The sequence below is a fragment of the Guyanagaster necrorhizus genome (genome assembly GCF_019112545.1).
Source record: "Guyanagaster necrorhizus MCA 3950 unplaced genomic scaffold BT62scaffold_8, whole genome shotgun sequence".
In the NCBI taxonomy this organism is placed as follows: domain Eukaryota; kingdom Fungi; phylum Basidiomycota; class Agaricomycetes; order Agaricales; family Physalacriaceae; genus Guyanagaster; species Guyanagaster necrorhizus.
In genome coordinates this window covers 1087345-1101732 of record NW_025064887.1, presented here as the reverse complement: position 1 = coordinate 1101732, position 14388 = coordinate 1087345, and the positions used below count along the sequence as shown (strand labels likewise).

General features: G+C 48.0%; 6 protein-coding genes across 6 annotated transcripts; 5 read left to right on the top strand and 1 right to left on the bottom strand.

Moving 5' to 3' along the window:
* Positions 1–166: 166 nt before the first annotated feature.
* BT62DRAFT_759671 (3-hydroxyisobutyryl-coenzyme A hydrolase) lies at positions 167–2466 on the bottom strand. Its single transcript, XM_043182173.1, has 8 exons — positions 2251–2466; positions 2081–2194; positions 1947–2028; positions 1824–1887; positions 1703–1770; positions 1462–1654; positions 991–1411; positions 167–936 (listed from the first exon to the last, which is right to left on the bottom strand). Exons 1-8 carry the CDS (start codon positions 2350–2352, stop codon positions 385–387), a joined length of 1596 nt encoding a protein of 531 aa, XP_043041721.1. The 5' UTR covers positions 2353–2466; the 3' UTR covers positions 167–384.
* A 59-nt stretch (positions 2467–2525) lies between these two features.
* BT62DRAFT_979928 (adaptin ear-binding coat-associated protein 1 NECAP-1) lies at positions 2526–3411 on the top strand (the record flags this gene model as incomplete). Its single annotated transcript, XM_043189477.1, has 5 exons — positions 2526–2580; positions 2635–2778; positions 2884–3033; positions 3085–3109; positions 3156–3411. The coding sequence occupies 5 exons, from the start codon at positions 2526–2528 to the stop codon at positions 3409–3411; spliced, it is 630 nt and encodes a 209-aa protein (XP_043041720.1).
* Positions 3412–4570: 1159 nt separating this feature from the next.
* On the top strand, positions 4571–5612 carry BT62DRAFT_1004015 (uncharacterized protein; the record flags this gene model as incomplete). Its single annotated transcript, XM_043176995.1, has 5 exons — positions 4571–4624; positions 4728–5004; positions 5056–5162; positions 5222–5268; positions 5465–5612. 5 exons carry the CDS (start codon positions 4571–4573, stop codon positions 5610–5612), a joined length of 633 nt encoding a protein of 210 aa, XP_043041719.1.
* A 1234-nt stretch (positions 5613–6846) lies between these two features.
* On the top strand, positions 6847–8642 carry BT62DRAFT_1004014 (uncharacterized protein; the record flags this gene model as incomplete). Its single annotated transcript, XM_043176994.1, has 7 exons — positions 6847–6946; positions 6998–7064; positions 7118–7227; positions 7287–7295; positions 7347–7487; positions 8072–8250; positions 8562–8642. 7 exons carry the CDS (start codon positions 6847–6849, stop codon positions 8640–8642), a joined length of 687 nt encoding a protein of 228 aa, XP_043041718.1.
* Positions 8643–10026: 1384 nt separating this feature from the next.
* On the top strand, positions 10027–11745 carry BT62DRAFT_891043 (cellulase CEL6B; the record flags this gene model as incomplete). Its single annotated transcript, XM_043183049.1, has 8 exons — positions 10027–10123; positions 10175–10241; positions 10295–10445; positions 10503–10836; positions 10887–10993; positions 11045–11244; positions 11296–11607; positions 11658–11745. The coding sequence occupies 8 exons, from the start codon at positions 10027–10029 to the stop codon at positions 11743–11745; spliced, it is 1356 nt and encodes a 451-aa protein (XP_043041717.1).
* Positions 11746–12361: 616 nt separating this feature from the next.
* Positions 12362–14276, top strand: BT62DRAFT_891040 (cysteine desulfurase; the record flags this gene model as incomplete). Its single annotated transcript, XM_043183048.1, has 9 exons — positions 12362–12467; positions 12516–12598; positions 12650–12781; positions 12830–12967; positions 13017–13505; positions 13700–13861; positions 13913–13985; positions 14038–14161; positions 14213–14276. 9 exons carry the CDS (start codon positions 12362–12364, stop codon positions 14274–14276), a joined length of 1371 nt encoding a protein of 456 aa, XP_043041716.1.
* Between the last annotated feature and the right edge of the window lie 112 nt (positions 14277–14388).

Genomic DNA, 14388 nt, shown 5'->3' with positions numbered 1-14388 from the left:
GTCATTCAGACAACAACGTGAACAGCTTTCTCCCCTTGGTCAATGTACTCCGTCTGAGTCACATCTCACATCGACTTTATTTAGATGGCGTCAGACGAAACTCGCGTTCTCTCACATCACGGCACCGGCTTCTTTCCTCACTTTTTGTTCGTTCCTTCTCCGTTGAGCCCGTTTGCTTAAACAAGGTCGGTCGCTTCAGCTTGGATGACTAAAAATGTTATCTACATGTACACACGGCGTGAATACCGTTCGCTACTAATTGCTCCATGAGAAGAAGACAAACACTCCGAAAATACAAGTTGTGGCGCTAAGATCGAGTGTAGCTATTGTAAGCAGTGACATTGGAGCTTCATCAGGAATCCGCTTCATCGACTAGATGTAAGTCTACTTCCAGCTCACCCAAACAAAATTGCCATCAGCGTTATCCACAATCTTGCACTTGCGCTCTACAATCTCAAGCACCTTCTCCCGGATTCCCACTTTCCCATCGTGGTGTTCAAAGACCTTTTCTACAACCTCGTCAATGGTATATCCTGTTCCTGGTGAGTCAATGTCGTTGCCCCGAATGATATCTTCGATTTCTTTCTCCGTAGGAAGGCTATATCGATGGTACGCATGAGGTTTAGCACTGAATTCAGGAGGGGATCCTATATCGCGATCTTGGCCGTCGGGCACGATATCCTCCTTGCCTTTCTTAACCTGACCACTTTCCACGCCTTCCATAGTTGTCGTAGACCCATCCTCCGTCGCTACGTCATTTTCCGGAAGAAACAGTTTGGGCGCTTGACTAAGGAACGTAGACTCGGCCGAGAAAAATCGCGAGACGATATCGTCCGTCACATCTTTTACTGAGCTTGGAGACCACTGTGGTAGTCCCTTGGATTTGTCAATGAGTTTAGCAGTGATGCCAGTAATGAAGTCGGAACTGGCGCCTGACTGATACATTTTTAATGTACTCCATCTCGATAATATGAGGCAAACATAACGCACGCAATAAGCAGTAGCTATTCTTAATTCCATGTTGAGTGCTTCCCATAGATCCAGATCGCGGCCGCGGCGTATGGCCGCGAGAGCGACCTTCAAACTGGTCGGGCTACGGAGCTGCAGAAGTTCCAACGTCTTGGACGCCCAACCACAAACCATCTCGTCCTTATCGGACTTGAACGTAGTCAGGTCGTCTATAATCTTCTCGACTGAATCGTGACGGAATGCGGAATCCAGAGCGACGCGTGTAGCTCCAACAAGTAGTGAAGATGGTTCGTCGGATTCACGTTCCCCGGAATTCTCCTCAAGAATTCCATTGACATCGACACATGAAATGTCGTAATCGGCATCCTCTACACCAGCCAAGGCTTCAACAACAGTGGGAATCCGACGCGATGGAATGAAATGAGTGGCCAGACCGTGTTCGCTGATACGTTCGCTTTCAATAAAATGCCGCGGGCCGCAAAATCTACTCACAATACCGCTCTGCCCTTTAGACGCGCGCCAGTCAAACTGAGATAGGTACCTATTTCGCCATCAAGTCTAGAAAGATAGTAGCTGCCTCCAACATCAGGGCAATAGCCGATATCAGTCTCCGGCATAGCAAACAAAGTGTTTTCGGTGGCTATTCTGAAAGTTGCCGGCGCAGACAGTCCAACGCCACCGCCCACTAGCGCGCGCCTTCAGAACGGGAAGTCATCGAAAAAATGACACTCACTCGTGATGCCATCCATCAAAGCCACGTATGGTTTTTGTATAGTTGCCAGCAAATAATCCAGTTCAAACCTAGACGTCACTGGAATGGGAATAGAGCAACGGCAAGGGTCGATGCCACGTACTCGTCTTTGAAGAACTTGATAGCGCGCTTCCTAGTTTCAGGATTTGCCGCGTTCTGCGCAACGCCTCGGCACAAGATCTTCATTCAGATCTACAGGAAACGGAAAAGAATAAATCTAGCTCACTAGCAACATCACCACCCGCGCAAAACGCTCTCCCAGTACCTCTGCCCAGAATTACTCCGCATAGATCAGAATTGCTCCAAGACTTCAGATATAGCGGTGAGCGGAATCCTAGGACATAAGAGCAGATTATCCACCTCGATTTTTGGTCGCAGCAGACCGAGCATTTGCTCGTCGAGAGCATTGAGCTTTTCAGGCCGATTAAGTGTATACGCCCGCAGCTCCGAAAGAGATTCAAATTTAACTGTATCCTAAATTTTTGAAATTATCCTCTGGTCGTGAAGAGCGACAGCTAGCTGGAGCATACCTCGGTCGTCGTCGACATCATGTGCGACGCTATCTGTCGAGTTCGTTTCAGTGCGCTGGCGCCTCTTTGAGACATGTCCTTGATGATAGTCGGGACCAACATGGGAGCCGGACTCGGAAGAGCTAGCTATCTGTCCGCTGAGATCGACTTGGGGAAAGGACCGGCTATGTGCTCTAACCCTTCCGGAGCGGAGGAAAAATAAACAAAATGAAATTAGATAATAAGCTTTGTGACGTCTTGAACCCTAACCACAACCACCACCGCCTCACTTCGCCATGGACGTCGAGGACGAGATTGAGTCCATCCTCTTCATCATAAGGGAGATATCCAGTAAGTAATGTCGCATCCTTCTCGTCGGGCCTGCCTCGACCGCTCTGGCTTCAGTATACAAGATACCGCCCTTGAAAGTCAATGCAGGCCATCGCGCAATGGAATGGGGTGATCTGAGCAATCCTTTGTGGAAAGGACGTCTGAGAATCGTGGAGAAGTCATCTGGAGCATCCCTGCTGTTTGAGGATGCCCAGACAGGTGCGGCAGGTCGAAACATCACCTAGAGTACCACAATTGACAGCTTCACAGGGGAATGTACGTTCGCTGTTACGACTCTACCTCCGGTTCTAACTGTTTTCCAAGTATTCGCAAAGACTGCATATGATCCTGATCGCCCTTCTGTTGAAGCCGTGCTTGATTCATCACGATATTTTGTTGTTCGGATTGAGGATGCTGGAAAGAAGGCTTACATTGGGCTTGGATTTGCCGAGAGAACCGATAGTTTTGACTTCAGTATGTCAGAGGTCACGCGATGCTAGTGTTCGCCTTCTCATCTCCTTGCAGATGTCGCCCTCCAAGATTACTCAAAGTATGTGGTCGTGTTGCTGCTCGGAAGTGCTTATCCCGGTCTTCAGGCGCTACAGGGCAGCCCTCCATCCGTCTCATAGCGAGGTTGAAGAAATCCCCTCCCCTCATGTACCTGCTGGTCCTAAAAAGGATTACAGCCTCAAGGAAGGGGAAACGTTCACGATTGCTATTCCAGGTAGAAGCAAACATGTGTCTTCAGACACCAATCTTCTAGGATCAACGACACAGTCATCATCTCAAACCTCCGCTGGGGGCGCGTTTCCGCTTCTACCTCCTCCGCCAAGCTCGAAGAGACGGTCATAAATGTATTTAAGACGTTTTTGAATGGATAACGTCATTTTGCAATCAATCGTTTCATGACGCTGTTCACTTATAACGAGCTACCTCATGCTATTGGCTCAGGGGATCGTATCCACTTACAGAATACTGCTCGCAAAGACGTTAAATCTTGGTTCCAAGGACAAGGTGTGCCTGTGCGATGGAATATGATGTTGACACTTGATCATCATCGTCTCTTACAAATCTGTTAGTGGTTGCAGATCGTCCATCTGTAACTTATACTTCGCAAGGTATGTTTCACATTTAATAGTAATCTAAGGACTTGTTAACGTTTCAAGATCACGATTGTAACGGGCGAGCTGTGCCCAGATTAAACCTTGGAAACAATCGAATCATTTCACGGATAACATTCCGCCTAGGAATCTACGTAATGTCTGGGCTCCAGGAATTCTCTACACGACGTGTCTGACTCAACATTGCACCACCTGAGGACAGGCACACGTAGGCTCCATTTATCGCCTAATTTTTTGCTACTATCGAGAAACTCGATTGTTGAGTAACAATAGTTTTACGCTGATTTGCTGGACCTCTACGACTCGACGAATACGTTTGACGATTGCCAATTAATGTCCCTGACTACAGCAATCTCTGGTAAGCAACTGCCCCGTATTTCAGACCCTGCGTTGAACCATTCTTCCACAATGCAATTTGGACTGCGACCAAGGCGGACAGAACTGATCAAAGGCTGCATTGTATTCGACGCTTTTTTTTCTAGTTCACTGGATGACATTTCTCCGAGCAGACGGTGAAATGTTATGGGAACCTTCTTAGTTGTTGTATCGTGAGAATGCTTCCGATATTGCCCCGAATTTCTTCTGCCATTGACCAGAGGCGAATTCCAGCTTCTGTGAGTCAACTCTTTCCGCAGCATACTACGTTTATCTTCCTTCTATCATAGTGATTCTTAGCTTTGGGCGGGGAGAAGGTCCAAACTGGCACGGTCATGACTTCACGGTACCCGCTGTCACTATGACATTTCAAGGCGTCTACCCGCTCGTTACAGTAGGACAGATACCGAATTTTTGCGACGCAGCGTCTCATCCATGATTATTATGCATGTTATAATTTGCCTGGAGCTTTAGTAGCTGAGCAGCTAACTCAATGTACTTTTTCTGACATCACGATGTTCGGAAAAATCTATATGCTCGCATCGCTTCTCTCCATTCTACCAGCTTTCGTACGGACTGAATCAGGTGAGTGTCCTCCTTCGTTGCTGCTTCTGAAATCAATCATAAAGGTCCACGTGCCTCCTTGCTATGCTCCTGAAGTCCAACCTGTAGCTGCTGCAATCACCGGCAAATGTCTCGGTTGTCGCGGAAATTTCGACTTTTACCTGGTTCGACCTCGTCTCAAAGGTATTTGATTTGGGAACCTATCTCGCGGATGCTCAATGCTTGCAGGAATCGGAAGTCGCCAACTACTTGGTTCAGATTGTCGTTTACGTCCTCGCAGGTCGTGACTGTGCTGCATTGGCTTCGAATGGAGAGTTTAGCATTGCTGACGATGGTCTGAACAAGTACAAAAATTACATCGACCAAATCGTTGAAGAGGCTTCTCGTACGTGATTTTCCGGCGCTCAAACATCCGTGAACTTTACTTAGCCAACAGAATATACTGATGTCCGTGTTGTTGCTGTCATTGAGTCCGATTCGTTGGCCAATCTAGTCACGAATTTAAGTGTTTCTAAATGCTCCGGCGCAGAAGATGCCTATAGGGTCTGTAATACCCACTTTTGATCCTTCTGGCCTGAATCGCCTTCACACATGGTTACTAGGAGGGAGTTACCTACGCCATGCAACAGCTTCAGCTCTGTCGGAATCTGTATGTACCTTGATGCAGGCCACGCCGGATGGCTGGGCTGGCCCGTCAACCTGAGTCCGACAGCTGATTTTTCAACGACCTATACACCGCTGCTGGATCTCCCGAATATGTTCGTGGGCTAGCAACAGACGTCTCTAATTACAACGCCCTTAGGTTGGTAATCTGTCTCAAGACCCTAAATTGATTACCGTCCCAGCGCCACAACTGCGGATCCTGTCACGTCCGGACTCTACGAGCTTCACTGCCCTTGGCTCCTCTGTTCACTTCCTTTCCCGCCCATTTTATGGTTGATCAAGGATGTTCCGATCAACAAGATATTCGTAATGCTTGGGCGACTGGTGTAACGTCGTTGGCGCTGGACTGGGAACACGTCCCACCACTGATACAGGCTCTGACTCACTGACGCTATTGTCTGGGTTAAGCCACCAGGTGAATCTGACGGAACAAGCACACCATCTCTTCCAGGTATAACTCTAGTTTTGACTTGTCGTAAGTTTTCCGCGTGTCTCTCTTTCCTATTAGCTCATGTCCATCGCGCAGCGATGCTGCCACTGATACCCCGGAACCTGGGGCATGGTTCCAATCCTACTTCGAAAATTTGGTGACCAATGCCAACCCTTCATTCTGATATCTTGACGTTGTTCTGCACATCCTTGACACGTTTTTAATCGTTCACTACTTGACTGCGTTTCATAACGAATTCAATCTTGGAACTGAACTTCAACATGTCCAATTTCAGCGTGATATTGAGCCAGTCCGGAAACATGATTCATTTTCTTTAAAAAGAAATTTACGAGGGATTCGGACCGCCTACTGTTATTCCGCGCCCTTAATGAACGTTAACTTCGAGACACCGCTACAAGTTGGAAAGCGCCACATAGGAAAAACATGGCTGAAATCCAAAGCTCACGTGGATAGTGACGCCAATCCTCAGATAAGGCGACTTATCATCATAAATCCTGGATGTCGCCATAACTTCGTCCGCATTTATTGGGGTTATGCTCACCAGACAGTATTCCATACCGTGACCTGTTGATCATGCATACAAAACTTGGAACGGCTCCAATTTCCCGGCGCTGCCAGGCAGCCACCTATCACCTGCCTCTCCTTGTCCATGCTGTCTAACTGTCTCGCCGATAAAGAACCGAGAGTTGCCGACAGGATTCCCAATTACACAACAAAATTTTATGTCGGGATGCCTTTGTCAGGGATTGACAGCGATTTCTTCCGGCGGTACCCCTTCGGCTCAATGAATCTTGTGTGTGTCCATCGATGATTCGACAATTTTAAAGACCCCTTGCGACAGGGTTAACATCATATTCGGATGAACTGGCAGGATCACGGTGGGTTAACCGACTATGATTAGCTATGGTATGATACGAGCCTTGAGGCCTGAGGCCACAAGCCATTGCTCCGTACCGACGTCTCTCCGTTTATTGCAGTCGGTTGAACACCGGAACTACTAGTACAACATCGTCAGGTTCTAATGGCCATCGAGTCCTATAAAGCCAGTTGAATCATCGTCAGATTCCTTAGAGTCGTTCTACATCGTAGTACTTCATCCAGTCATTCGCAAAGATGTTCAAAATCTCCGTCCTTGCTGCTCTCGTCGCTGTACTTCCCGCTTTCGTCCAAGCTCAGTCTGCCGTATACGGCCAGTGCGGTGGTATCGGATGGAGTAAGTCACCAACCGCTGCACCGGATGATTTTGCGCTGACATTTACGGCAGCTGGTGCCACGACTTGTGTGTCCGGATCAACTTGCACCGTCCTGAATGCTTATTACTCTCAGTGCCTGTATGTAGTGATTTCCTCGCATGGTGTATTGAAACTGAGGTCATTATTTACAGTCCGGGTTCAGCAGCGTCTAGCAGCACTGCCGCCGCCCCCACTAGTACTGCCGCCGCCCCCACTAGCACTGCCGCCCCCACTTCCACCGCCCCCGCTGCCACCGGAACTTGTTTGGCAAAGAGGGCTAAAGCTAAGTCCGCCTAGAGGGGAAGGTATGAACTCCAGTAGGCGATGAATGTAAGCTAGTTGCGAGCGAAGTGAATGGAATTGGCTAACTTGTGATCCCAGTCCGATGCGGTGTGCCAAACAACTACAAATGTCATGGTCCCCTGATAACTTGTTTTGGCGTCGTCCTCGTCGCGTCGTATCTCCATTTTTTATCGTATCACTTTGGTTCCGGAAACTGTCGTTTTTACGCGTATGAAGAATGTTTGTGTTGCTTTTTAACGGGTGAAAATGACTATGTTATCATCTGTTTGTTTCCTACCTTGCTATTCCACTGTTCTAGACTCTAGTCCGCCCTCTGCCTTCGACCGCTGCACACTGGTTGTCTCTTACACGGCCAATATTCTGTTTTCTGAGACTGTCATACCTCTCATCCTCAGTACTATGTCTTTGGCGCATTCTTGTCACGTTTGTCAGACCCGTCTTTCGAGGTTTACACATACCCGCAGCTTTGACAACTGCCAGAACATTTGCCCACCCTGTTTTTAACGCACTCAAGGGTGCACATTGCTGGTTATTTGTGTTATATCTGTGACAAGATCCTGCTCGTTGTGCTGCTGTTGTTTTCCTGAGGCTCACTTCCGTAACCCAAACGGCCCCGTTTCAAGCGCTGCGCATCATGCAGAAATCGGGAAAAGTGTATAAAGTGTAAGATGATTCTCACTAGAGACATTTTTCAGAAGTCTGGTGCTTCAGGGGGCTTATACACGACGCTTGCCTTGCCTCAGCCATCGGGCGCAAGCTGTTGCTGAAGGCAAGTGATGGCTGGTTGTAATCGACGGATATAGGCATGAGATGGCGGTCTTTCGGTTGTCAGCAGGTCTCGGCGGCTGACTTCACGAAAGATGGCGTCATCCTTGCTACCTGTAACACATGCTGGGCTCGTAGACGCTCTGCTCAAGCTGCAGCGTCACTGCGCTACAGGCTGGCACCAAGGTCTTCAACGTTGACGGGGGAAGATGCCGTTGTAGATGATATGAGGACAGTTCAGTCTTCGCATCTTTGGACGTTCCGGATGACAATGCATTACCTCTCAAGGAGTAACAGTACATTTTTGATTTCCTCCAAGCTGAAACCGAACTGAAGCTCGATATTTGTTCATGCTGTAAGTAACTCATCCTTCATCGAGTTTAATTCTGAGGGAGTGTTGGGGCAGGACAGACTACTGCATGATGAAAATAAGCCATTGAACTTTCTTGTAGAAGGGCCGCAACATAAACATTGGCAAATAATGGGCAAAAGATGAAGAAACAGGACAACTAACGACTCCCGTGACAGGCCCTCGCTATTAGGAACTGGGGAAGGGCCGATTCAGGCTGCGGGGACAAAGAGATGTCCTTGGAAGACGGCTCTCTCTAGAAACCAAATCCCACGAATATAGGTGAGAAGGTCATATGCTCAGGTCAAAATAGGGTCAAAAGTCTCGGACACAATTTCCAAATTTTCGAGATTTTGCTGGGATTGGTGATGACTCGACTAGTTCTTTCTGTCGAATCTTTCAGACATGTGCCCAAGGCCGAAATGTGTTTTTTTTCGTAGTCTCGTTCCCATCCGTTCTAGCGTATTGTGTGGTACCCACGTTTTGCGGAGAACGCGCGGTAGATCACTTTTACGGTGGGAGCGAGACTAATTTTTTGTGCAGATCGGAATTTTTTCTTTGCGCCAGGCGAAAAAATATCATCCAATGAGTCTGGGTACTAGCCTAATCTCAGGCAAAGGTGGTCACTGTCCCAAGACATCGATAATTTTTCTACGTTTTCTCTCGGACGAAGGATATGGCATAATTAGGGCGAAAATTTGTTCGGATCACGCTATGTGAATCATAGGGTTCTTTGAAAGCTGCATTACCTTGCCGCCGGCAAGACCAGTAATCGGGGTTTAGAAATGTTTCTCGGCCGAAGTAAGCCGCCCCGCCATTGCCGAGTGACTCCGGCAAAGTCACACCCCGGTACCGGCTCATGAAGTTGTCCGAGCGAGTGAAAAATATGGGCTCAGAAGTTCTGGGATATTACATTGCCTGATGACTTGCCATTCATTTAAAGGAATTGCATCAGGTCATAGCTTGACCGGCTGACATGCCGTGGACGCCGTGAAGGTACATCAAAAATTGTGAAGCACGCCAAGTCACGTCATCGAAAACGCAACGCTAAGTACTCACGCTTCAGTACTTTTAGGGACCGCTTGCCGGTACGACTACTACTACCAGCCTAACTGATCAATAGTCGCCTTTTGACTGCCAGGTTGGCTGGTATCGAGTCTGCCAATATTCCATACCGTCACTTTTCGGCCATGCGTGCAAAAACTTGGAACTGCTCCAGTTTCTCGACGCTTGATTGTGCCTCCGACAAAGAACCGAGAGTTGCCGACTGGGATTTCCTTGCACAACAAAAGTTTTATGTCGCCCATTTTCTTCCGGCAGTTCTCCTTCGGTTCAATGAATCTTGTGTGTGTCCATCGATGATTCGACATTCTAAAAGCTCCTTGCGACAGAGTTAACATCATATTCGGATGAATTGGCAGGATCATGATGGGTCAACCGACTATGATTAGTACTATTCTACGAGTCTTGAGGCCACAAGCTATTGCCCCGTACCGACGTCTCTCCGTTTATTGCAGTCGGCTGAACACCGGAATTACTAGTACAATATCGTCAGATTCTAATGGCCATCGAGTCCTATAAAGCCAGTTGAATCATCATCGGATTCGCTCGAGTCATTCCACGTCGTGGTATTACATCGCAAAGATGCTCAAAATTTCTGCCCTCGCAGTTCTCGCCGTACTTCCCGCTTTTGTCCAAGCTCAGTCTGCCGTATACGGCCAGTGCGGTGGTATCGGATGGAGTAAGTCGCCAATCGCTGCACTGAATGATTTTGCACTGACATTTATGGCAGCTGGTGCCACGACTTGTGTGTCCGGATCAACTTGCACCGTCCTGAATGCTTACTACTCTCAGTGCCTGTATGTAGTGATTTCCTCGCATGGTGTATTGAAACTGAGGTCATTGTTTGCAGTCCGGGTTCAGCAGCGTCTAGTAGCACTGCCGCCCCCAGTAGCACTACCGCTTCCACTTCTACCGCCCACAGTTCCACCGCCGCTTCCACTTCCACCGCCGCCGCTCCAAGTTCGACTGCGATCGCCGGTAATCCTTTTGAGGGCTATGAGGTGTGTGCTCATAGTAGAGCCCTCACGATCAGTTTCATTTCATAGACACGTACACAGATCTTCTTGTCTCCTTATTATGCAGCTGAAGTCACGGCCGCTGCAGCAGCCATAACAGACTCTACCATGGCCTCCAAGGCTTTGGAGGTCGCCCAAATCCCCACATTCACCTGGTTGGACGCCGTTGCAAAAGTGCCCAATTTGGGAACCTATCTTGCTGAAGCCCAGTCTTTGCAGGCATCGTCAGGCCAAAAATACCTCGTGCAGATCGTTATCTACGACCTTCCTGACCGTGACTGTGCTGCTTTGGCCTCGAATGGAGAATTCAGCATTGCAGATAACGGCTTGGCCAATTACGAGAACTATATTGATCAGATCGTCGATCTGATTGCCCGTAAGTGACCAGGAATACTGCTACGCTGCAATCGCTAAGAACAATGGCAGAGTACCCCAATGTTCGCGTTGTCGCTGTGATTGAGCCTGACTCTTTGGCTAACCTTGTGACGAATTTGAGTGTCCCCAAGTGTGCCAATGCTGAAACTACGTACAAGGTTGGATGATACTTTACTTTCTATCTTTCAAACTCTGACATCTTTTTGCAGGAAGCAGTCACTTATGCTATTCAGCAACTTAACACGGTTGGCGTTTACATGTACCTCGATGCAGGTCACGCTGGATGGCTGGGATGGCCTGCCAACTTGAGTCCAGCTGCTCAGCTTTTCGACAGTCTTTACACTGCCGCCGGATCACCCAGTTTTGTTCGTGGATTGGCGACTGATGTTGCGAACTACAATGCGCTCGTGTAAGTATATTTAGCATCTTTTATCTGTTCTATTGTTAAACTGTTCAATAGTGCCTCTACTCCTGATCCTATTACTGCCGGGAACCCGAACTACGACGAGCTCCTTTATATCCAGGCCCTGGCACCTCTTCTGACCTCCTTACCTGCTCACTTCATTGTTGATCAGGGACGGTCTGGCAAGCAAGACATTCGTAATGCCTGGGGTGACTGGTGCAACGTCTTGGGAGCCGGATTCGGAACTCGGCCTACTACAGACACTGGCTCCAGCTTGATTGATTCTATTGTTTGGGTCAAACCTGGAGGTGAATGTGACGGAACGAGTAACACCAGCTCTCCCAGATATGACGCCCATTGTGGTCTACCGTGAGTGTATTTTTTTTACAGAGTCAGGTATCTATTCACGTTTCGCCTAGTGATGCTACACCCAATGCACCTGAGGCCGGAACGTGGTTCCAAGCCTACTTCCAGACCTTGATTGCCGATGCTAATCCCGCGCTGTAGTCTGCTGTAGTTCGAGCAATGATATAAAAGAAAAGATTATTTCCTTTCGGTTAAAATGCTGCCGTGGTCTATATATAGCCCACGATCAGAGTCTTTAATCTAAAACTCAATCTTTCTTATCTTTGACGGGAATAAATAATCCAGCTTATGCTGGTCGGCGCGTTGTCGTGTTGCGACACGCGGGTGAATTTTCTGCCCTTGATCCGCAGGCGTTCGTCGGGCCAAGCACTTAAATCTTCAGCAAGCATTATTACTTCGGACTTGCATAGACATCGGTCCGAATTTGACTGAACGTTCGCGGGTACGTAGTAAACCGTTGACGGCCGCAAAGCCATAATGGAGTATAACAAGCAAATTTACTGTAAAAATGGAAACAAGATGGAGATAAGTCTGATAAGATCACCCCGTTGCTGATGCGGGACTGATGATATTCTGCTGACCAATACTGCACGTGACTGGAGTGTAAATGTCTCAGCCACTCGGCATTGACTTTCGCGTCCTGAAATTTATCAGATAACTTTCGGCAGGCCCCACTCTCATTCAAACCACCATGCTGTCGAGAATTACACGGACGACATCACGCAGGACAGCAACAACGAAGGCATCCAGCTTGGTAATGAGTGGCCGTCGAGGGCTTGTGCAGCCGTCTGGTGCAGACAGGGCGAGCGTCGTCGACCTGCCTTCGACATATCAACATGAAACTCACTTCACGCCGCGATCCGGTTCGTTTTCTGTAAACCGATGAAAGAAATCGGTTAACGAATTCTTAGATATGCTTGGATTCAAATTGGAGATGCCTCGTCGGGACGGCTCCGTACATGAGAAAATTCGGCCAATTTATTTGGACTTGCAGGTTCGTGGTTCTTTGTAGTCCTGACCTGCTGCGGTGCTTACTGTTCTGCAGGCAACGACCCCACTTGATCCCCGGGTGTTGGATGCCATGCTTCCCTACATGACCGATCAGTACGGTAATCCACATAGTCGAACGCATGCCTATGGATGGGAAGCTGAACAAGCTGTGGAGGATGCACGGAAGGTACGAGTCGTCTTTGGAATGCTGACAATCTGTATTCACCAACGCCAGCACGTTGCGGATCTCATCGGAGCTGACGCCAAGGATATTGTTTTCACGTCAGGCGCAACTGAAACGAATAACATGGCAATCAAAGGCGTCGCACGCTTTCACAAAGAAAAGAAAAAACATATCATTACGACCCAAACCGTGAGTCGCTTACAACTCTTCATGAATATGACGGTCACACGGGGCTTAGGAGCACAAATGTGTATTGGACTCATGTCGGAAACTTTCAGAGGAAGGTTTTGATGTGACATATCTGCCTGTGAAGAACAATGGCGTCGTTGATTTGGATGTATTGGAAGCAGCCATTCGACCCGATACTTCTCTCGTTTCGATCATGACCGTGAACAACGAGACGGGTGTTATCCAGCCAATCAGAGAAATTGGCGCCCTACTTCGGAAGCACAGAGGTGTCTACTTTCACACCGACGCCGCTCAGGCCGCAGGAAAAATCCCCTTGGACGTCAACGAAATGAATGTCGATTTGATGAGTATTTCTGGTCATAAGCTCTATGGTCCGAAAGGTATAGGCGCTGCTTATGTTCGGAGACGACCAAGGGTCAGACTTGAGCCTATTTTGAGTGGAGGAGGTCAGGAACGTGGTTTGCGCAGTGGAACCTTGGCATCACCGCTCGTTGTCGGCCTGGGAGAGGCTGCAAGGATTGCAAAACAAGAGATGGCGGTACGTCATTTTGTCCTCCTTTGCGCTATGATGATGCTTGCACACAAAATAACGAATGGGGTGATGTTTGCGCTGTTCTTTTCAGTTGCTCTCTACGTCAGCCTCGTCGTGACCTTTGTGCAGGGGTACTGAGTAACTTTTTCCCTTTTTCATCTATGTTCCTTTACTCTGATTACTAAATCCGGTCTTTCTAGAGGGACCATACGCATGTAAAAGAGTTATCCGAACGTTTGATAAGAACCGTTAATTCGCAGGTAGAGCATGTTGTTCGAAATGGCGACGTGGATGGCTATCCGGGCTGCGTCAATCTTAGTTTCTCGTATGTTGAAGGAGAAAGTCTCCTCATGGCATTAAAGGTTAGTCTTGGATTTCAACTTTAAGGCAGTTTTCTCAAGCAGTTTGTATAGGACATCGCGCTATCATCGGGTAGTGCTTGTACATCAGCATCTTTGGAACCGTCATATGTCCTGCGAGCCCTAGGTCAGTTGCTCAGGCGTGATCTTCCTTGTCACAACTCATTAACCTGGTGTAGGCGCGGCTGAGGATATGGCCCACTCTTCACTGCGATTTGGCATTGGTCGGTTCACCACGGAAGCCGAGATTGATTTTGTTGTGAAGCATATCGTTAGCACTGTCAACAAATTGCGGGAAATGAGGTTAGTGAAAGTTTTTAATTCTACGCGCAATAACTGAACGCTATTTTGTAGCCCGCTGTGGGAAATGGTTCAAGAGGGCATTGACATTAACTCGATTGACTGGTCGCAGCACTAATTCCATGGATATTTACGTTTCTGTTCTCTGTAGTTGGTCATGATTAGTTGTATTTTTTTATACTGTTAAACATTGCTTCTGCGGAAGTATTTTATCCTGTCGTCATCATAAA